Here is a 24005-nt window from a genome sequence, read left to right on the forward strand (position 1 = left end):
TGGGTCAGACCATAAAATAAAGGGTTAGTGGGACATATACGGAGAAGTAGATTGAATACTGCATATTTTGCCTGTTTTAAGCAAATGCAGTAAATGCTACAACATAGCAATTTGTACGGGTTTCCTGCATTTGATAAATGCTAACAGCGTGCGTCGGCTACGACGGGTGCTTCTTTGCTGTTGTGTCACTATAATGTTAAATGAGGCATAGTCATGAGGTCACGGTGGAGGTGAGTCTAATTAAAGTGGCAAGCCCACTGGGTGGGGTGGGGGTGGAGGTGTCAAAGCTTAAGTTATTGTGTCTGGGGGCAAAGACTATGTATGTTTCCAAATATATTGGAAAGCACACAGTAGTAAAACATGGCCAGGTTTGTTTGTTGTAAACTTTTCAGCTTTTCCCCCACTATCAGCTGCCAGTGAGGCTACCCACCCTGTAGATGTAGTCCAACAGCGGGGCCTTGTGGGATGTGCGGTCCTCGATCGAAGGCATGGTGATAGGTTCCAGCAGCAGACTCAGGGGAACGGCCATGCACCAGTCCAACAGGCAGAGCAGCAGTGACACCATCAACTGTGGAAGTGAGGAAGAAGTTTGGTCATCAAATATACATATACATATATTAATACAGGAAAAGAGAGCTGGGCAGTTCCTCAGAAACAACAGGTAATCGATAACAACTGCGAAGACAGAAAATAAAAAGGTAGCGAGAGGTAAAAAGAACATTCACTTCAGAAGAAACATTCCTCTGCAAATGCACAATTCCCACATGGTAGATCAACGGACTTTAGATCTCAGCTACGTCACCTCCTTTCCAACACGTACCTTTTTGTCTGCTTCCACTGTTGAGTGCTCTGCGCTCGGCAACAAAAAGGCTATTGTGGCCACAAAGATCTGTGTTGGGACAAATCAAGGAGAAAGATAATTGGATGACACACTCCTATTCATCAGCTGAGTCAGGGCTGTGTGCTAAAATGGATGTGATGCCACGGGATGTTGAGTGTGCATATGCACGAGTAATGACTCATGTAAGACTTGCATTTAAGAAGCTTAAGTGACTTGATAGTAATTTCGCACTCAATTTCTTACTTATAATATGTTCTCACAGGCCCCTAATGGCTACTGGCAACTTAACTGTGTGTTTGCACGCGTGTGTGTATGTGTGTGTGTAAGTGTGTGTTACCTCAATGATTTTTTTGGGCAGAGTGGGCTCCAACCTCTGGAGATGTTCCCAGTGAGAGATGAGCAGCTGAAACACGTCACAGGCCACTTGAGCCACGGCTTTGTTCCCAAACTGGACAAAAAAAGCAAATAAGAGGACAGGATCACAACTGGTCAATGATGCAAAGCCTTTGGCTCCTTTTATGATGGGCAATGTTCACACAGAGAACATTTTTGTTGATGAACCAGTATCTTTCTGTCATACATGGAAATTCTCGGGACAGAAGAATGCTTTTTATTGCGACTGCTTTGACACTGTTGGAGTGACACTTTGCTATAAACGGATATAAGCATATGAGTGCAGATAAATACAAAAGCAACTAAAAAGCTAAATCGTTGTCACGTTATAGTTGATGGGCTCAGAGACTGCATTTAAGACATTGCGTTAAAATTATTTTGCTCTTCACACAGACTGTTTACCTGCATGCAACCAAAGCCTGCTCAAACGTGATTGGTCAGTACAACTCTGACTACAAACACCTGAACGTTTCTGATACCAAAATCTTGTCCGGTTGCCTTCAGGATTTGCATTCATATTCAGCAATCTGTTAATCGATATGACAAATGACCCTAAACAGAAACAGCGACTTTACACTGCTCAAATAGCTCAATGGTGACTGTAGCTCATTGATTAGGACTGAACGTACACTAAGCTATGCCTCTAATGCTGACTCCAAACTGTAACTCCCATAAATAATTGTTACAAATATTGCCGGTGTAGGGTGGAGGGAAAAGTTCAGGTACACACAGACTGTGAAAAAAATCTGAGCACTTTCCCTTAAATTTAGTTTTTCACTTACTGTGCATATAATCAGCATAATTTCATTTCCTCTTCAAACCACAGTTCATTTTCTCCAGACTCATTGCAGGAAAGAATTGAGCTGTTGACAATTTTCTTTCAAACGTGGATTTCTTTAGTGATTTGAAATTCTTTGTGGAGAAATAGAATTTCCCATTTCTTCCAGCTGAATGCCTCTCAACATGTAACAAGGGCAGACAATGTGGGGAGTGCAGAAATGGCCAAACACAAAAAGGGGGCCCTGAGAGTTCAGCACCTGCTTTTAGAAAAGAGACTCTCAGTGCCACTCTCCCCCCTAGATCCCCCACCCAGCCTATACCCTCTATTTTGGGGCTGGCTGAGTCTGTGTGTCAAGTTGTACAGGGGAGTGATTACTGCTCCATTAGAGAAGGGGGGTTGCTCGAGCAGGAAGCTGGGAGATGTAGCTGCTTAAATTGGCCCACATCTACTGAGAGCGGGCAGCCTGGAAATTACGCCACCGCCCCAAAACCCTTTTCCATGAAAAAAAAAAAAAAAAAACACACACACACAAAAAAAAAAAATAGCGACCACTGGCTCTCTGCATCTCTTCACTCAGGGAGAAAAGAGGGCTCTTCCAAAATATGCCCATGAGTCACATCATTGGACGTGTTTTATTCTCACACTTTTTGTCCACTCAGTATGTTGAAATTGTCCTGCAGGCCTTTTATGTAATCAACTATCATTTCTGTTAGAGCTAAACACTATAGAGCTTGTGTGGTAAAAGAAAAAAAGACGAAAATCCAGACTCCCTATATCAATTTTATTTTAAGACAGTGTGGCTAACATCATTTCTATTCAGAATCTTTGCCACAGTTACAATCGTCAACACCGCCCGTGATGCATCTGTTTATTTTAGAAGTGCACTTGTGTTCTATAAATCATATTGTACTCATAAGTGAGCAGATATCCATCTGCAAACGCAAGCCTCCTAGCCTCAGTGGGTCACTGACCTTTAGTGTTACTCCCAGAACATTGATGGCATCTTTGACCTGGTGGTGGATGTTCTTCTGCATCAGCTCCTCACACACCCACAGACCCAGACTGCACACAGCAATGCACCTGAATGACAGAAGCAGAGTGAAAACTAACCTGTTAATCAAAGATTTATTTGAATTGTACAAAATGTACTCAGAAAAAAATATACTGCAATTAAACTAGAAGGTGCTTAATTGTGGGATTGCCTCCTCCGGGCTCTCAACATGGAGACGGCTGAGCGAGCGGCTGGCTTTGCGCAGAACTTTTACGACATTAGTAAATGCTCTGCATCAATTAGTTTTTTAATTGTAATTCCTTATGTATTTAAAACACATTCACATCAAACTAATAAAATTAATAGTAAAATGTAACCTAAGAACAGATAAGCATAATTAACATTGCCGATCATACCTGGACCCTTCACAGTGTTCCTTTGTTGCCGTCTCTAGCAAGATGTTGACCAGATAATCCTGAAACGCAAAGAAACCAACAAGATTACATGTAACTCGAATGACAACTGAGGCCATTCACTTCATTTAATCAATGTAAAGATCTGACACCATTAAAAGTAACTTTTTTCACTATTCTTCATACTGCAGGTGACTAATACACTTACAACGTGCAGTGAGCAGTTTTTGTATTCAGATGTCCCATATATCCAATATGCACATGTTGACCGTTTACCTTGATATTCTCATCGCTTATGCTGATGTCGTCAGAGCCAGGCACACGCTGCAGTACAGGAATCTGTAGGTAAAGGTTGGGGAAACACACAAGGGAGCCCAGGATCGTCTGAGCCTCCATCCTCGGAGCCTGAAACGGATGAAGAAAAAAAAAAAGCATATTAATCATTCCCTTAAGCTACGTGAAAACAACCTTCTGCCAGGAGTCGGGCAGGTTGCTATCAGGGGAAAAAGGATTGGGGGGATCCAGCAGAATTAATTGCTTCTTTATTCAAGATTCTGTTGAAGCTCAACTCATCTGTGAATGCTGGTGACCTGGTTATCTTTTTTGCCCGTCAACATAATCTTCCAAATTCGGCATTTTTACATGTAACCCTGCATGTAAATTTACATCAGCACACCATTCCAAGAGACTGTGTATAGAGCTTTTCAAGAATCACCTGTATGCTTTTTTTTTTTTTATTTTTAATGGCAGAGGCGACAATGCCGACTGCGTTCAAAGCCCACAATGACTGCAAAAACATGTTGGTTTCCACAATGAATCAAACACTTTAGATCCGATGCTCTAATGCATTTAATGAAACACATACGTCTGACTATTTCTTTTAGCTTTAATTAACTGCTCATTGCTTTATGAATACAGCAGCTGTAGGCTTTTGAGCTAAATATTTGCACAATTATATCAAGTTTTATTCATAGGCAATAGGTACAGCACAATTTAAAAATTGAAGTAATGCCAATATCATTCTGTGCTACATGTCAATCGTTCAATAAACTTTACTTCCCAAAGATGGAGGAATACAGATAATCAATGATTCTATGGCAATATTGAGAACAAATAACTTGTGGTATTCACTTCAGAATTACTTGCACAATCCTGTCTTAAAGTACAATAATGCCTCCCAAATGAAAGAAGTTTCAAACATTACATCTGCTCAGATTCTCTTCTATAACTACTGGATTTGACAAAATAATTTGGACTTTGCAAATGTCAAAAAGCTGTAAAATTCTGAAAATGTATATTCTTATTCATAAAGCCATCAGTTATGAGTGAGTGAATGAATGAGACAGTTACTTAAGATCAACAAGTGTGAGCAGGAAGTTTTCAATGACATTCCTGAAAGCCTTTAAATATGCGTAATATTTAAGAACGTTTTCTGGTTTCTAATAAACCATTTTTAGATTCCAGTTTGATTCGCATGATAAATCTGAATGTGAAAAGTGTGCACGTACCTCTGCGGAGCCAGAGCTGAGAACGCAGGCAGCAGCAGTGATGAAATCTCCAACAAGCATGGTGAAGCCCGGCAGGCCGAGGAAGAAGAAACGAGGAGAGCAGGAACGGATGATGGTGTTCAAAACATCCTGAAGACAAGCATGAACACACACACACACAAAAGGTTGATAGGAGTCAAACCTTCATTTTAACATTTATGTTATTTGCCGTCACCAGCTGACATGAATTAATAAGAGGCATAAACAGCTATAATCCATCAGAACCAAAACAAGTATTTCAGCAATTTTCTACAGTTAAATGGAATTTTTGCATTTGGTATAAGCAGATCTTATCAGGGTGCTTTTACAACTGTAGATTGGTTCATTTCGTCCGGATAGGGGGAAAAAATGATACATTGTTGAATTTCAGTTCTGGTCCGTGTCCTGTTCACACTGATTTTTAACAAACAAACCAAGAGAGTTGAACTTAAAGTTATACAGACTGGCAGGTAACTCTTTGACTGAACAGTTTTGGTGATTATCATCCACATGACCCACATGACGAAATGATGTGGCTCACGAAGAAGTAACTGATTAAGAGCATTATTAGAATTAATAGACTGCAAATCGACCGCATGGTATGAATTATGAGTAACAGTTAGAGGCATGACGAAAAAGAGGCGTCTTTTACAGCAATGAATCAGGGCTTATTACTGTGGAATCTCTGTCACACTGTTTTTAATGGACTTAATGAATTGGCAAAGAACACAGAGTCGGATACAAGCACAGTCCCTTAAACAGCTTTTGACCTATTAATGAGGGAAAATACCCGAGCTGACGTGGTTTCAGTTTGGGTGTTTATCCGCACCAGGGTTCAATTGTCAGCTTTCACACCAGACCAAATTAACTATACTAACCAGAAGAAATGGATGTGACCTGGGTTTGACCGAACCAAACAGGTTAGGTGTGAATGCACCCTTTGCACGGGTGGAGGGAGGTAGCAATATTTGGTAAATGTGCCACAATGTGAGAGACATTGCAAGGAGAAAGCTTTTCCCCCTAACAGGTGGGCTAAGCGTTTTAGGTGTGTTGAGGAGATTAAGACGCTCAACGGTACATGTCACCAAAAGAAAAAAACAGATTGGCAAAGAAAGACAGAAGAGATGGAGAGAGAGAGAGAGAGAGAGAGAGAGAGAGAGAGGGAGAGAGAGAGGGGGGCAGCAGATGGATTGCTCACAGAGGAGATGAGGAACAAAAGACCTCGACTTTCGTGAGTCCCATGTATGTACACAGAAGCAAACCTGTAATTACAGCAAGAGACAAGGCATTGTTTTGCTGAGGTGCAGGCGGCTCAGTGGCAGATGGGTGCTCTTTCAACATTGACATATGCTGTAGGGCAGAAGACCTGGCAAAAAAGTGCTTAAGTATGTACAGCGTAATATCATCCCAGGCAAGAGCATAGAAAGCTCTTAACAGGTTGTCAATAGAAGGTAGATGGTTCTATTTAATCTTCACTGACAGAAGAAAACTATTGGTATGAGTATGCATTGTATCAGTAAAAGCAATAAAGATTTGAGGCACACGCGTGCATATTTGTGTACAAAGGCAAGGTCCACGTTAGAAGCACCTGCCGTCTTGGCCATAAACTTGTGTAAATCGGACAGTTCAAACATCAGACGCTTCTCGCTGAACCGAAGGGCACCTTAGCAAACACACAGGCACACGAGTTCTGTATCTATCTTAGTCTCACACACACACACACACACACACACACACACACACACACACACACACACACACACACACACACACACAGTGTAGCACCTTTCTATTTGGGACATTAATCACCTGAGGCTTTGGTAAACAGGGAATGTAGCTGAACAAAAGAGGAATAGAATAAACAGGCAGAGGCAATCCAACGTGATGCACTGCATGTGGAAAATTGGTGGGAAGAGCTTTTCGGATTGAGGGCCCATTTTACCCTCATTTTGTTAGTAATTGACCTCTGGAGCATAATGTGCATGGCAGACGGAGGTAATTAGCATGCAACAAACTGTTGCTTGATTGCCTGAAATGAGCATTTTAGAGGAAGCCACAAATGTAGAATGCAAAGTGTTTTCTATTGTACGTGTAAGTAGAGGGAAACTGATTTTGAGGTGTGTGTGTACAGAAATGAGAATTGAGCCCCACATGTGGCTCTGTGTTAGCAGTAGGAAAGGCCCCCGCATCAACAAAAGGTGCATTAATGTAACTCTGAATGGAGCCACCTCAGGCCTTTTCATTTGGCCTTCCATCTCGAGGAAATCACGTTCTGTCCACCTGCTGGCTCCAGGGGTGAGAGGGTTCAGTCCAGTTCAACATCGCTCGTCAGATATTTTTTTTGTCTTATTTACTAATCATGGTCATATCCATGTTTAGTATGGGCTAGATTTCTTATCATCACTATGAATATCTGGGGGTTTCCCCTCATGAGCTGATAGGGAGGGATATAACCCACCTGCATAACTACGAGGTGAGGGATTTAATCAACAGCCAGGTTTTGTGGCTTAGGGGTCAACTGTCACGTTAAAATCAGACTTTAAGTTAATCATACAAAACCTATTTTTTTTAGTTGAGGAGGAGCTAGTCTTGGTAGGGAGAACGGTCTGTCCACTTGAAGCTACCAGATTACATTTTTAGTCCCCAAGATTAACTGGTGTTGATACGTTTACTTTCACCTATGCAAAATAATTAGGTAGAAAGCTTTATTTGTGTGCACAACTATACACAAATATGCTGTAGACTCTTGCAGGCCAGACAGTGGACCTATTAGATGGATTACTGCTATTGTGCTATGTGTGGCCAGTGACCAGAGGATGACAACCGGGACAATAGCCCCGACCCTTGGCACTGACGGAAGGAATCCTCCTTCCGTCAGTGCCAAGGGTCGGGGCTATTGTCTACCTACAAGGGAACTGTCATTTTTTCTCTAAGCTTAGTTGAATTTAATGCTGAGGATTTACACTAGGAAACCCTCTGTTGTTTAAATGACAAAAGGCGGTTAAGGTACATTTGATGACCTGAAAAAGGTTGTCTAATCAAAAATGCCCAAGCTGTATGCTGGAGTATTTTAAGATACAAATGTACAGTACTTAAAATGTGTAAAAAAAAAAAAAAACTAAACTAAACACAAACCATTTTTTTTGGTTTACTAATTGCACATCATCATATCAGATTATTTGCATACCAGCCTGTACTGATGGCTACTTTAATCATGTAAGCTAATTGAAAAATGAGTGCATGGAAAAACGGAAAAAATATGCACGTATGATGGATTTGGAAAAGTACATGTTTTTCCTTTTTATGGGTGGGGTGGGGGATGCGGGTGGAGGCAGAGAGGAAGGAGGAGGGGGAGAGTAAGAGCCACTTTCTTATGTTAAGCAGGCGTGCGGCTGTCCTCTATTGTGTGGCGTGAGGACTCTTTTCTCCGGCCAATTTGAGCATGCTTCAGTGGCCAGCCTGGCTCTGGCCCCCCGACGCATTATAACAGAGCCACAACAAAAGCTGGAGAATGTTGCCTCGTCCCTCAATGTGCCCCCCCCCCCCCTCATTGCTCTACTCTACACTACGTTCCCCAGGCTCCCCTCCCGCTCCTTCACACACTTGCATACACACAGGCAGGCAGGCAGGCAGGCAGGCAGGCAGGCAGGCAGGCAGGCAGGCAGGCAGGCAGGCAGGCAGGCAGGCCCAGCCCACTCTGGGCCCCTGGCCGACATGTCAGTCTAACGGAGCGCGACAGACGTCAATCCTTAATTAATCACGTATACGCGGCAGGGGCTCAAAACATTATTTAACGACATGGAAAACATTCTAATAAGCTTGTCGCACTGCCAAGGAGCAATAGAAACCCAGCCAGGAGGGCATATATACACACCCACACACACACACGCATCGAAAACACCACCCACACACACTTTTATCCCCGTCCTTTGTTTTTTGGGGACTCCATTCATCTCAACTCGGCTTCGTCTGGAAGGAATGGAGCTGGGACAGATTTAAATACAAGGGAGGGTGTGGCTAAAGGAGGTGGAAGATGCCAAAACACAGAGCCAGGCTTCATCACCACTGGTTGGCAAGCTGTTTTTAAAATCACTGGCTGAGAAAAAAGCCTCAACGATGTTAAATTGCAGTGCACCTATATGACCCCCGTACTGACTCAGTTAAAGTTGATCCTAAATATCTGTAAAAAAGAACTGGCAGTGGACACATATAAGGTGAATATGATAAGCCAAAGGTGACCTGATTTAAATCAAAAACTAACAGGAATCAGTCACATCGCGCAAGAAAAAGTAGATTGCGAATTGGCATCTACAAACCATTTCTCAGATTTGAAACAGGGCCAATGCATGGACATCACATGAGTTTGACTGGTGCGCCATCTTGTGGTGAATAAAAGACACAACTGGCAGCCATACATTCGGTGCCACCTGCTGGATGTACCTGGTCGTTGCTGGTGATGCCCTTATGCATGATGTGGTAGAGGTGCACCAAGAAATCACTGTTGGGGAGCACATCCTGGTGCCTGGTCATCATCTCACAGATCAGCTTGTAGGCCTGTAGTTTGCCGGCCTTGTACTCAGGTGGCAGCATGGTGGCCTATAGAGGAGGGGGGAGAGATACTGAGGTGAGGAGATGAAGACTTTGACATGTTGAACATCTATTACACCTGTCACCACTGGAATCAATTTGACTTTAGTATGCAACATTCTTGTTTTTATGTTTTTGCACAAACAGAACGATTAGATACAGCTAATTTTAATTGTGTGTTTTCACAACGTCTGACGCTGCTTAAGTTAAACATTTAGTCCTGTTTATTACTTGCTGCTACGGCTGGAATTGTAATCAAATTGATTTCCTGAGCATTAGAGGATTCTCCCAGGAAAAAACACCTACAAACTAATGTTTACAACAGCTGATGTCCACATATTGAGATTGCAACAAGTGAAATAACTATAGTGTTCAATAGAAATGCTTCACATTATTATCTATAGGACCTGACAGTCTGATTATTTATTCTGCATGCTGTAAACCTACTAAACTATAACACACCTTCAATCTAACCCTCAGTTTCCTGGTTGTTTTTTTGCCCACTTTTCATTTAAGACATAAAAGTATTTCATTATTGTGACTGTTGTTTTCTGGATGTTGTCTGCTGTGCCTATGTGTCGTTCATACCCTAAAGAGCCAGGAGGCCAGCATTCGTAGAGGAGGGATGAAGGCGGGCTGGGGGGGAGAAGACTGGTTGTCCACACTGATCCCGAGATTGTCCCGGATCTGGAAGCATACGTTCACTTTTGTTCAATAAATGTAACCATTGCGAATAATCGTTGCGTGAGAAAGTACAAAATAAAGTTGATATGAATATGAATTATCTATAAAGCCAAATCCATTTACTTTACCTGTTAACGTAAATAAACAGGCCTTATTACAAAAACATAATTAAATCCATAAATGACCCCCAATTTGCAAAATGCACTTTTAGCAGTCACTCACTTTAAAGTAATTGCGTACTTACATTTCATGCAAACTATCTCTTTGTAAGAGTGGGTATATCTTTTTCTCCTTTTACATAATGGTTTTGATCTCTCCACCTTACCTTGGCCAGCTTGTGCCAAAGCTCATAAAGACAGGAGAAGACCTTGGCGTGGATTTTTGGACAGCGGATGCTGTTGACATCTCCCAGGATACCCAAAATCCTCCTCCACAGGACGAAGGCCGAATCAGCATGCCAACCAGTCAAGGTCCCGCCCGCAATTATGCTGACATCATCAGCCAGACACTCACTACTGTCTGCATGGTCAGAGAGAGAGTTTGGGGTGGTTTGGGTTAGAGAATCAATTCTTTGCTGACACCTTTAAATGAGGCTGTAGGTACCTAATACAAAATGAATCACATTTCATTTATAAAGGGTATGGGATTCAGTCAACAAATGCAGAACAATTTTTATAAAAGCATTTTAAATTCAGAGCCTTGAAAGACAAATAAAGCCAATCTGTCATTGTTTGAGCAGTTGTTCACCAAATCCAAGCACTCAGTTCTTTGCCCACGAGAACTGATCAAAGGACATTTGGGAAACTGGCACAAGTCACATGCACGATCAAAATGAACAAGCGGAGTTCTGGGAGGACAGTGCCACCTAGTGGGCATCAGAAGAATGGTGGGGAGTGAAGGGGAGCAAAGGCCGGGAAAAGACACAAAAAAATGAATGTGTTTAAAAGATCTGAGGTGGTTATTGTATGAAAGATTGTTCCGCTCTTTAAGAAAAATGTTAATGTCATTTTTTATTTTATGCTTTTTATCGAGTAAGTGAGCGGGAACAAATAAACAAAACATGGATAGTGTAATGCAACAAAAGAAGTCAATGTAAGTTGGAAAAATATAGAGCATGGAGAGTCAATGGTTAATGAGGACTCTTTGGTCTGTATGATGAGTAGCAGCTAGGGAGCAGTACCCAGGTGTTGTGGCATGTGTAAGACAGACTGATGCATGGTGTTGTCCAGGGGGCAGTCCCGCGGGCACTCTGTGTGCACCAGCAGGGCTGGTGAGGCGGGCGAGTTCTGGGGGTAGTGGTAGTGGTTGTGTTGGTGGTAGGACAGGGGTGCAGAGTGGGGAGGGAGGGCACACTCGGGACCTAAAAACGACAAGGGGGGGGAGGATAAGATTGGGTTTGAGGATGGGAGCACAAGGACAAAGGAAGAGTGACAACTTCATGATGATCACGATGTGGGACAACACCGACAGAAGTTCACGTGCAAGGCTGGGAGGGGGCAGAGGGGCAACCACGACCAGGGAGGGGGTGAACTAAAAGCTGAAGCGTAAATCATCGTGATTATCTTCCTATGAAAAATAAAAAACAAAACAGCCACAAACGACTATAACAATTCTGTGCAAATCACTGTAGACCACAGGTCACATCCCCGTCACAAAATTTCACGTAGCATAAGCATACATTATGTAAGCACATTTAAAAGATGTAATGGCTTAGCCAGTGAGGAACCGTAGCACAGTGGTTCTCAACCTTTTGTAACGGCCCAGTGAACAAGAAAATTTGCTGTAGCAGATACTTACAATCTGATCAAGTTGCCTTACCGGGTCACTCTACCTGGCTATGACTAATCCATTAAAAAGTGACGTAATTGGAGGCACCGAAACCCTGGCTAGATGGGACACACTTCAGAAGAACCAGAGGAACAGCTGAACTCTTTTCATTTATTTTTGTGATCAGCAGTACCCTGCTCCTGGTCACAGCACATTCCGATTTAAAACTCTAGATCAGCCTATGTACCCTGAAAGGTGGAGTACAGATTGTGAAATAAATTGACATCTGAAATAAATAGAGGGTCGAGATCTGTTTAAGGTGCTCCTGGTGAGTTTGTATCAGTTCCAATACCTGCTAGAGCCTCATTATGGCTGAGCAGCAGACTCCCCTGGCTCTGGGGGTCGGTAGTCACGTCCATGTGGGCTGACTGTGTGGACTGAGTGTCAGCTTCCTCATCAAAGGCCTGCCAGGTAACCTCAGCTTCATTGAGGTAGCCGTTGGATGTCTCGCTGCTGATACTCTCACCTAGGCAGGGCGGGTGAAAGAGATGGATGAAGGACATAGAAAGTGAAAGAAGTTAAATACAGAGAAGTATGAGATTAAAGGTACTGGCTTAACATTAATCCATGCAAAGAGTTTGATACTTCTATGTTTGATCTAACTGATCACTTTTGAATTTGAAAAACAGTAATTCTTCATGCCCAACACGTAAATTAAAACAGAGCTACACAGAAATGACGGTGCTTATTAAAAGTGGTGTTATCTCTAACTTTTCTCTCTGAGCTTGGTTCTTGTGCAGTTTGTCTGTCCCTCGGCACTGCACTCAGTTTCAGTTGGACTGCTGCTCCGCCGGATGTGGATCTAGGAATACAGAGGCAAATATTAAAAAAAGAGATACTTGTATGGAATAATCTAGTTTCATTACTTTGACATAATACAAATAGTGCAAGATGATTCTTCTCACCACTGGTGGTTCACTGCTCTCTCTCCTCCCCTCAGATGTCCTGCTATCAGAGCCACAGGAAGTCGGGGAGTGCTCTCTTTTCTGGGCTGAAGTGCAACAGGGCAAATTATAAGAAATCAGAAAATTAGGTTAATTTAAAAAGGTTTTATCGTTTTACTACTACCTTTTTGTCCCGAGTTGAATTTAATAGGCAACATTTGGGTTTTTTTAACATCTGGCAAAGGCCAATAGAAAATTTGTTTTCAAGGCTTAGCTGGCTCATTCATGCCCTGTCAAATCAACTAATACCACATAAATAAATAAAAATGCATCAAAATCCATACGAGAATACACTCTAAATGCATGATTCCTCCATGTCCTCTCTATAGGTATGGGGGACTAGTTTAGTTAGAAGCTGGGGTGTAAAATTAGCTACAGGCAAAGGGAGGTATGGCAGGGAATATTTATTTTAATAACCATTGGAAAGTGACATTTGCTGCCATATAGAGCCTCCAATCATGATCAGTAAAGCTGATCACTTTAAACCTCAGTTTATATCGCACTATTTATTAGAAAATATTATTTTTTCATTGTGTTCTGTACTTTCACTAGTGAGTGAGAGATACAATGTTGTCTCAGAGTGGATAATGCATAAATGTCATAGTTTGTCAAGACAAATTGCAAAGCTATGCAACCGGACAGATACTCAGAACACAGTAATGTAGTTTGTGGATCTTTCATGGTTCTCTTCCGGCTGTAAGGGATCAGTTTGGTTTAGACTGATATTGTTTTGACTGCTCCTGAATGCTCAGCTGTGGAGCCAGCACTAATATGAAAAAGGATTTCCTGTTATTTATCGTAAAAATATATTTTTATTCTGGTGAAAAGCTTAAAAATGCAGAATCACAAAGCATTGTGTATCCTGACCTGATTCTCCAGACATCAGGTAAAACGGCTTAGGTAACGAAGGGACATTTAACATTTTTAATTCATATACTACATATGAAACAGCAACATATAGTATTTTTTTTTCCAAACTTGCTCAAATGTTTCAAAAATAGGAAAGTTGTATGATCAAAAAGTAAGAATCCAAAAACTGAACATGAAGTATTTTTTTATGTGATTGAATTGGATCAAATTGTAAATACTGTATAATTAATAAAATGGCAACTCAACTGGTAAATTACTTTTCCCATCATAGAGCTAACCAATGGCTTACATTTAGCTCAGCTAAATCATATTTTAAGACAATCACGGTGTGTGGCCAAGGGTGTCATTTCTGTCAGGATCAGAAGGAAAACGTGAAAGGAACAGAAATCAAGTTGGTGTTTGCATATACCTGGTAAAGTGTCAGACAGCTGTTGGGTGATGTCGGAGGTGCTACTGCTACGTGGCAGAGGGCTATCCCCGCCTCCCAGCTCCTCCTCTCCCCCACATTCTGACAGCTGACACTCCTCCACATCTGACAGACAGAGGAGAAGAAGACACACAATAGTAAGGTCGAGCCACAAGAACCAAACAGACATTGGCACAAACCTTCAAATGTTAACACGATGAAATATCTCATTTGTCGTCTTTAGGGAGTTGACAAAGCCATGAGAACATTGGAAGGAAGTGAGGACATGCACACATGCAGAGGTGATGCAGACATACTCGTGTTATAGACTGTATTCCTACACATTGCAGTGCTGACCTAGAGATGTTTTTAATTAAGTAAGCACAAGACAGTCTTAAGATCCTGTAAAAACATAAACCTCTCCGCTCCAGATACGGTCACAACAGGCACTGACAGCATATAACAGATAGTGACGGATGGATGGAAAGGCAGGGTGGAGGTCACAAGCACACAAACACATGCAGCTCCCAGAACACACTTTACCTGAGAGTCTGTGAGAGCAAGCAGAGTTACCAGAAGAGATACCAGGCAAGAAAGAGCTCACAGTGTGGAGCAGCATAGGAACGCTTTTAGCATTGGGCAAAGCCTCGTACAGATGGACACAGTTGCTGATGGACTGGCTTCGCTTCGCTTCCATCAGGGAAAAAAGAAAGAAGAGGTAGAAGAAGAAAGACAGTGGAAACAGAAAAGAGGTAAAGGGGAAGGAGACAGAATTCAATAACTGCATCACAAGTAGAGAGCGCTATAAAAGTGGTTCAATGAATAAAAACATCCCTGCAGAGTAAATAACACAGCAGAACCAGAGTTTGGCAAGTTAAGTGTTGGTTGAAATGGAGGGGAAAATTCCAGAAAGAATGACAACTGTAGCTCCGAGAATGAATTGGAAATAAGATTTAGACTTAAATACCCCAAATAGAGCACAATTAACATAAAAACAGTAACAAAGAAAACAGAGGAAAACATTAAAGCTAAGGTTGGAAATCTGCTTTTTTTGTTGTTGAAATATTATATATTCCTTTATTGGATATATTTATTAAATAACCATGTTTGTTGTTTACTATCATAATGAACATTTCGGGGGAGTGGCTTTGGAGAGAGGCCTGAAGGGGCAGGCTTTCAGTGTTGCCGACTTGGCGACTTTCTTGCTAGATTTGGTGACTTCTGGAGCTTATGCTTCTAGCTACTTTCAGATTGGAAATGACAATTGGCTGGTGTTTCAGAACATTTTTCAAATGTAGCGTACTCTTGCTGGTTTCTCAAGATTATCAAACCCAGCTTTAATTTGAAAGCCTAATTGTCATATTTTAATTCGTACTACTTCTTGACACTGAGCAATACTGCTCTGCCAAATCTATCATAACTTAAAAGTATCACTTGTATTTTTTTGTTGTAATAAACCAAAAACCCTCTGCTAACATACACATGCTGTTTATTACTTTGGTTATCTAGACTAGGACTGACATTGCAAATGATCTTAGGTTGGAAATGCTGTGTTGTGTTTGCTGTTGGTTTAGGCTACATACTTGTCCCTATCCAGATACACATTCATAAGATGAATAGTGTATTCAGTTCTTTTGCTGGAAGAAAAAAATGGGATGATTTTGTGTTTTAACTATGATGTTAAATCAACCAGTTCAGTGGTGCTAGGTATGTGAGCAGTAGTGAGTAAAGATGCATGTTTCCGTCTGCGCAGTGATACGGTTGGCTTGTGTAGTTGGGTAGAGAGAAAACATTTACTATATGAAACTGCTCACAAAGAAGTCTGTGGATTATCTTGAGTAACTAGGACATGATTTCTTAAAAGAGACATTGCTATTGAGTTTTTCAAATGTGTCTTTTGGGCACTTTGAGGACCACAGGATCAGTGCCATCTAGTTCTTTTCTATTGGAGAAGAGGCAGACATCTCTACCGTCGATATCTCCAACACACTGCTACTCACACCAAAACAATCTAGATTAATCAAAAGCACTACAAGTAAAAGGAAAACTATGAATAATGGATATTGCATTGAACTGTCCGTTTAATGAGAGAACCATATTTAAATAGCCAGCCCTTTGTCTCTATTAGCAAGTCCAAATCTGAACAATATTAGTTTGTATTTGCATGCAGAAGTTCAGTCAAGTTTTGACAGTTGTCTATGCTGAGGCATTGCCATTGTGTCTGGATAGCACTTCAGGCCTAATCTCAAAGAGAGCAAAGGGAAGAGGACGGTTCTATTCTCTGCTTTTCAGCACACTTTAATTATGCCTTTCAGTAAGAGAGATACATCGTCTCTGCTACAGCCCGCCACTGCTTCCCATTTATGCATATTAATGAGCATTAATTACACTCTTAATGAAACTATCAAAAACTGCCGTGCAATTGATGTGTGGGCCCTCTCTTGAGGAGTGGGGAGGAGGGCTGTCGGGCCTTTGAAGATCAATGTGGGAGAAATCCAATTAGGCCAAAGAAAGGAAGGGGAATTTGAAGCGGTAGCCTTTAATGTCCATCTTCGCTTGCACGTAGATACAAATAAACAGACTAACTGAATAGGTGCATAAACATGCACATGAGACGCATAATAGCTGTGGCAGTACACACAAACAAACACACACACCCCCCCTCTGAGACTTCATCTCTCGGGCACAAATACATCTGCTCCTAGCTCAACAAGCTCGTCATTTTAGGATGTCGGTGGTAATTGGAGAGGCGGAAGGCCAGCGAAGTAAAAAGGCATCGTCTCTGTCTTTTATCCTCCACATTAAGATTCTGTCAAGACAAAATTAAGACGAGCAAGACAGGCACTGCAGCAGAGTTGCTGTTCTACTGCCTTCCAGCTCAACTTCTAATTAGCCTGCCACATTCCCATCAGATAAGGGGTGTTTGTGGTGTCTGAAATGAGGTAATGACAATGAGTGTCCAAAGCTGGCCTTTGACATGCTGTCGGTGGTGTTGGGGGGGGGGGGGGGGATTGTTATGTATGCCTACAATCGAGCTGACATGGAAACATGTTGACATTGGCCAGTGACATGTGAGGGGGAACAATGGGGGCCATCTGCTGGCCTCTTTGTCTTCCGGTGTTGGGCCTTTCAACGACACCTGGACTAGCGTACACATGGACCTGTCTGAAGGCTTTCTCACGCAGTCGATACGTCTGATAAACCCTGGGGTCTGACGCTGTGCTCCGGGAGGCTTATCAGCACTGCCAGAGGATTTATACAGTATGGATATAGCATCACTCGTACATACGAAGGGTCTTCTGAAGGCTTTGATGCTTTGATGGTATAGTTACATACAACTAATACAACAATAACGCTTTCACTAGCATTACAAGTCCTTACCGGAGGCCTTCTGTCGGACGTTGTTACGGGCTTTCTCTACACCAGGAGCTCCTGATGTAGTGGCGGAGCGAATCCTCATGGGCTCCTGAACTCCTTGCCCGCCCTGCTCCCCTTGGTTCCTCCAACTCAGTGAGAAGGAACGCGCCACTGCTGCTGCCTTCTGGGAGTCCTGCATCGCACCTGCCATGCAGAGAACAACACTTATTAGTGCTAATACTGAGGTGTCAGTGTACATTATTTATTAATAATCAGCTTCATACTTGGATTTAGAACCCTCATCCTCTACTGGCATGCAACACAATTAACTGTGGCTTTCAGCAGTACAGAATGTCTCAACAAGGACAGTTGTGGTTATCGCATATTACAACATAACCCCACACACTGCTGTAATGGCTGTCAGCATCAATTTCTGTTTGCCAATGTCCTTAAACTTGCATGAAATGCGGGTATTATCTGAACTAGAATGAGTTCATTTTCAAGTACACACTTAAAGCTCAGAAAAATAGTATTTGAACAGATATGACTTGTATGAGAAAAGACACTCTTGCAGACAGCAGGGCACACTGCTGGATGGCAGTTTGACATAAAAAGTATTCACGGTACAATGACACAAAACTGAAAAATATGCACATATCTTCACATTTAAAAAGCTGCAGAAAATAGAACGTTTGGCTTCTTTTTATGCCAGATTGAACTGATTCATCGCTCATCAAATTGTTGTTATTGTGGTGATTGACTAATCAAACAACTTTGAGCAAGAGAATATGATGCATGAATTATTTTTTGGAACATCAGTTCAGAAAATGTATAACACAAAAAACAGAACCAAATCTAATAGAAGTGAAGTTAAATGCAAAATATGTCGACTTAAATATTTGAGTTGTTATTTTGTCCCAGTGTAAATGATCAATTTTCATCCCCATTTTGACTTTTGCAAGTTGTTTATTTCTGTCGTTTTAGAACAGAGTCAAATATCAAAGAGAAATTACTTTTTCATATAAAAGAGAGAGAAACGTACACAACCAACCGTCAAATAGTCAAATGCCAGAAAAAAAATGGCTAAACTCTAAAGTAACCAGACTAATCTTCCCAAAAATCTATTTCAAAACTTTTTTCACCCAAATTCTAGCCATCCCGATTCCCATTTCTCCCCCCTCACCACGTCCTCTCTGCTTCTTCTCCTTCTGTTCGCTGAGTTTGTCCAGAGGCAGGTTGGCCATGTCCAGGCCGTAAACGGAGCGTGCCAGCACAGCCGTCAGCGAGTCCATGATGCTGGCCCACTCTGTCACCAGCTCCTCCCAGCAGGTAAGAGAGGACAGCACTGCCAGCAGCTCGTCCCATAGCTCCCGGGAGATAAATACGCACAGGTTGGCTCGCACCCACGCCACAATGATGGTCTGAATGTGAGACGAGATGGGGAAAGATGAATTAGCATTGACAGACAGGGTTGCAGCTCTGATTTACAGCCCCTGATAACATGTGACAGCAGAATTCTCCTAATGATACAGCTAATTTGGTATAGTGTCTCTTTGGCTTTTTGTCAGCTACCGATCCATCCAAGATACACACACCCACAACATATAGGCCCCCCTGTGCAACAAATCATGGTGGCTGCTCAAAAAAAAAAAAAATGCACAGAATTATGTACATTTAATGTTCTCTAATTACAGTGTACTACAGTGACTGAATGCTGAGAGCAGGTATGATAACATAGCAACACTCACTCCCTTTCTTTAAATGATTTGAATAAAAAACACTGCATACCAGCTAATGTAAAACTAAGCACCCGTAGACGTACCCTAAAAAGTATAGATGCTAAGCCTTCGGCGAAGTTGTCTTTTCTTTGGTTTTCCTGTGGCCTCTTCATTACTGCCTCTGTGATCCTCAGCAGTACCTGCAGCATCTGCTCCCTGCAGAACACAGAGAGTAAATCCAAACGGTGTTGAGCCCAAATAAATCAGATTCAAGGATCACGGAGGAATAACTGTTTAATATGTGTCTGAATTTCTCACTGACCATGTCTGTGTATTCATCGTGTGCTCCATGATCATGTGCCGGTAGATGCTGAGAACACCCTTGCACACCTCAACCTGGTTATCCAGGAGTTTAGCTACATCTTGGCATGGCTCCAGCAGGAAAACATTGGATGAGTTGGTCAGGAACACCTACACCGATGGGTGCACGAAGACACAGTAAGGTTGAGCAAACAACAGGACACAGAGACAAAGTAGGTGAGACGGATTCTAATCATGAGATGCTGTGATCTCAGGACAAAAACACAATGAAGCGATAAAGACAGACCTGTAGTGTGGGCTGGATACCAGCCTTGACATCCCTGTTCTGCCCCTCAGTAAGAAAGCCACGATTGATGGCGCTGCTGAACGAGTAAGTCCTCCCCCAGCTGGACGAACGCTTGTGGCCTAGACTCTCTACCGCCTGGTAGAAAAAATGCAGGCCAGTCAATAAAAGCTACGATATTTAGACAGATACTTGCATGAATGTTATGGTTAAACATCCTATGGTCATAACTTGTTTATTTATGCTGTTGTGAGACCTCCATAGTGTGGCTGATGTAACTTATGATGTCATGTGTACCCAAGGATGGATAGTAACGCAATATAAGTAACGCAAATGAGAAAGAAAGGTATTTTTTTTTTTTTTTTTTTAGGGGTGGTAACTTGTCCTGTTCCTTTTTAAAACTGTACTTCTCTTCGCTACATCTGCATTCACTAGAATTAACCATGTTGCATCATGGCTATTTCTAACTTGATGCACAGGGAATATTACAATTATTATTCCAAAAAGAGACTTGATACTTGACCTAACATTGTTTATGACCAAAGACTTGAGACTTGACTTGGACTTCAATAAAATAACTTGTGACTCGGCACAGTAAACAATATTAAAACAAAAAGTAACTTGTGCTTTAAGCAATTTATTGGCCGATTGCTTTATTTATTTTTTTGAATCATAATTTTTACTTTTATTTTAAGGGAATAACTGTACTTTTACTTGAGTTGAGTTTCCAGTACTCACCACTTGGTAAAGGTGAGTATGTCATGTCAGGCAAAATTAAGTGAGAATCACAAACAATTTAACAATTAAATACATTTAAAATATATTCCTAACTGCTAAAAAAGTTATCAAATGAGCTGTTTTAGTTTAAAATCGAGCACCTAAAATGTGTTATTTTGCAATCTGTAATAATGTGTGCTGATTAGATAACCAATCCCAAGATTTACCAGAGATTTCCTAATACATATTGTATGTACATTATTTTTAAACATCCAAACTTTGCTTCTTCTTAGGTTCGCACATACCAGGTCTTTTTGGACCCTTATACTATATACAACCAAGAACAAGATTAGTATCTATGTATGCTATAGGACCCCATGTATTTTAATTGGCTGTCTGTATCAGAGGTTTTACCTGTACGTGAATGCTGTTAATCTCTGCGCTGAGTATCTGTTCAGAGCGGTCATCAATCTCGTCTTCCTGGGTGGTTTTCTCCGGCTCTATCATGAAGCCCGGCTTGTCCTGCAGGATCCACTTCCTGTACACTTTGATCACCTTCCTGGTAGCTGAGGCCTCGCAAGACGGCAGCAGGAAGGCCTTAGGAGGGAGAACACGGGCATGTGAATGGATTTAAAAAAGGTAGCCTGGTCATCGGAGGCATCTTTAAGCTATGTTCACAAACAGCCAGCAGAGGGCAGCATAGGACATGATATCACAGAGTCACCATCCAGTCTGCATTCTAATCATGACCCAAAATAAAAACAAACAATACCTGCACTGTAATTCCTTTTTACAACATTAAATAAAGACATATTGCTTGATGACACCACCGTACCTGGTGGAAGACCTCGTTGACAAAATTCACATTGTCTCTGGTTGACAGCAGGATGGCGTGCACCATGTCATAGACGTAGCGGTGCTCCTCCTCGATGCTACACAAACTGGAATCGCTGTGTCGTCGATCTGACAGCGTGCTGCTGTTGGAGTGGTTCTTCTCCGGCTCCCCCGCTGGCCCGTTCGTATCCCCATCTGATGTCTTATCCTTCTCCTTCTCCTGGCTGCTACTGCCTGCAGTGACAGTCTGGGCACCACAGAGACACAGTGAAATATGCTGCATGGCTGCCTCCGCACAGTTCAATAATTGGGCCCTAGAGTGTCATTGACTAAAGATTCCTAAGTCGTGATTTATGGTCATTTCTATGGGGAATGAGCCAATGTACTGGTTATTACTATACAATGTTTCTCACCTCCACGCAATCATAATCATGTAAATTTTGCATTTAATTCCCATATTTCTCTTCCCATGATTACTGTGCCTCTAGGGAGTCTCCATACAGATACGGCTCAGAGGTTTTGCTGCAACACTTCTCTTTCATAACAGCCCACCCCCTCCATCCTCAGTGACAGCATGAGACATCAACAGAATGGTACTCTCATGCTCACCTGGATGAGTTTGGGAATGACCTCGGTGCCGTTCTTGGCGCTCTGCGCCGCAGCAGCACTGCTGACATACTTCTTCTCCAGGAAGAAGGTGACCAGCCAGGTGATGAAGGCCACACGGGGTGCCAGGTACTGGTCCCTGGTGCAGAAGGTGCTCTCGTTGTTTCGCGTCACTGGCACATACAAGGGTTTTGGTCTGTGGTGGGGGAGGTCTATTTGAGAATATAGTGGGATGAAGAGTGGAAGATGGTGAGAGAGGGAGGGTTAAAAAAGAAGGACAATAGGAGAACAGCGGGAAAAAAAGACAAAGAGGGAGAGATTAGACGTCAACACCAGGTTCTCCAGTTTCCGGCTGCTTCAAAATTTGTTCACTCAACCATAAAGTCTCACAAAACAAGCAGAAAAGCATTTATTATACTAATATAATAATAATGATATACTTCTGGAAATGAACAAGCAGCATTTTATCAATCTATATTGCTCACTTGTTTCTGTTTTACAGCTATAGAATCATGTTTTGGAGTCACTACAGCACACATCACACATCATTATTTGTTGTATACAAAAAAGATTTGTTTGTGTAGTTTAATTAAATTGTTACTGCATTTTTTAACACCCACAATATAATTACTTACTGAACAGCTTCCACTCAGCACTTGAATTCAAGGAGCCGATGGGTTCAACTTGGGGTTTCATAACAGTGCATAAAAGTATATATACACATAAACATTGCATGTCAGCTTACCTAATAAAGGCTTGTAAAGATTTGTAAGCTTGGTGAAGGAGGGGAATAGGTGTGGAAGGTAGTACTTCTTGAACAGGCTGAAGAGAAACCTGAAGCCTGTGTCCTGGATCTCTTTGTTGCGCCATTCCAAACTGGATGCCTGGCAAACAGAGAACAAAGGCAGACAAGGTCAGGCTTCAGGCAGAGAAGATGGTTCCAGCATTGCTCAGAAAGCAACAGTATATTGTTTGCAACACAATGCTTTGAAGGTTCCTCTAACAAACAAGTGCACTATCGAAATAAATTATTTTACCTCCATGCAGTGCACAAAAGGGAAAATTGTTTCGTATGGGTTTTACATAAAACAACTCATACTTAACACACTTAACTACTGAGATTGTATTTAGTTTTTCATGTCACTCACAAGACAGAGATCACAAACTCCCTGAGCACTCACATCAACACAATGCCCGTGAAAACACACACACTCGCACTGCTTAACCAAAATATACATGGTGGTGGAATATTCTCCATGTACAGGTGATGCATTTTTGCCATGATTTCCATTTTTACCGGGGTACTCTAAAATGTAAACTGTTTAAAAAGGACAGATTCAATTATTTCAATTGCACCAATTTCAATTCTCTGCCCTCGCCCAACGTCAGCTGGGATCGACTCCAATCCCCCCGCCCCCCCCTCCCACGCTACCCTGAATTAACCCGGTTAAAGATAATGGATGGGTGAAATTGTGCCAACTGCCAATAAAGCGTTTTGGCAAAAAAGGATGAATCAGGGTCATGTAGGCCACATATGCATTGTGAAAATACCAGACACCACACACTGATCACTTATCACCTGTGCCACTGCATGCCACCCCATAATAACAGTGGATTCAGTTCGAACTTGAGATCTAAATAAGAGCCGATAATCTGTGAAAAAAAGTTGCCAAGTCTCTTCCTAGCATAATTAGTTATTACCTGTATGACCATGTACTTGAGCAGGGTTTCGAGGATGTAACAGGTCGGGTCATCTGCAGCCTTTTCTCCGACCACAGCAGGAACCAGCGGGGTAATCTCCTCAGGCACCACCTTGGCTGTTCAGATAGACAGATACAAAAGAGCTGAGTTAAGTGCAGGGAAGCTAGAAGGATATAGATATAGTACGCTATAGCATGTTTGCTGT

The 24005-nt window shown here is 42.0% G+C and overlaps 1 protein-coding gene across 3 annotated transcripts in view; it reads right to left on the minus strand.

Moving 5' to 3' along the window:
- The window catches only part of ralgapa2 (Ral GTPase activating protein catalytic subunit alpha 2), a 92812-nt gene that overhangs the window by 43378 nt on the left and 25429 nt on the right, over window positions 1-24005 (minus strand). For 2 of the 3 annotated variants that reach the window (XM_054614585.1, XM_054614586.1), the window contains exons 7-31: window positions 23801-23916; window positions 22845-22983; window positions 22103-22311; window positions 21495-21740; window positions 21074-21256; window positions 19946-20080; window positions 19661-19809; window positions 19443-19554; window positions 18804-19041; window positions 17645-17824; window positions 14267-14389; window positions 12949-13034; window positions 12755-12845; window positions 12336-12509; window positions 11397-11576; window positions 10542-10735; window positions 10121-10219; window positions 9386-9541; window positions 4928-5056; window positions 3696-3824; window positions 3423-3481; window positions 2987-3095; window positions 1179-1289; window positions 821-889; window positions 431-568 (exon numbers count right to left, since the gene is read on the minus strand). In XM_054614585.1, the coding sequence (XP_054470560.1) occupies window positions 431-568; window positions 821-889; window positions 1179-1289; window positions 2987-3095; window positions 3423-3481; window positions 3696-3824; window positions 4928-5056; window positions 9386-9541; window positions 10121-10219; window positions 10542-10735; window positions 11397-11576; window positions 12336-12509; window positions 12755-12845; window positions 12949-13034; window positions 14267-14389; window positions 17645-17824; window positions 18804-19041; window positions 19443-19554; window positions 19661-19809; window positions 19946-20080; window positions 21074-21256; window positions 21495-21740; window positions 22103-22311; window positions 22845-22983; window positions 23801-23916 (3554 nt within the window). The remainder of the gene's footprint in view (window positions 1-430; window positions 569-820; window positions 890-1178; window positions 1290-2986; window positions 3096-3422; window positions 3482-3695; window positions 3825-4927; window positions 5057-9385; window positions 9542-10120; window positions 10220-10541; window positions 10736-11396; window positions 11577-12335; window positions 12510-12754; window positions 12846-12948; window positions 13035-14266; window positions 14390-17644; window positions 17825-18803; window positions 19042-19442; window positions 19555-19660; window positions 19810-19945; window positions 20081-21073; window positions 21257-21494; window positions 21741-22102; window positions 22312-22844; window positions 22984-23800; window positions 23917-24005) is intronic. The other variant, XM_054614587.1, reaches the window with a different exon arrangement.

The sequence above is a fragment of the Anoplopoma fimbria genome, chromosome 15 (assembly GCF_027596085.1).
Source record: "Anoplopoma fimbria isolate UVic2021 breed Golden Eagle Sablefish chromosome 15, Afim_UVic_2022, whole genome shotgun sequence".
NCBI classification, from domain to species: domain Eukaryota; kingdom Metazoa; phylum Chordata; class Actinopteri; order Perciformes; family Anoplopomatidae; genus Anoplopoma; species Anoplopoma fimbria.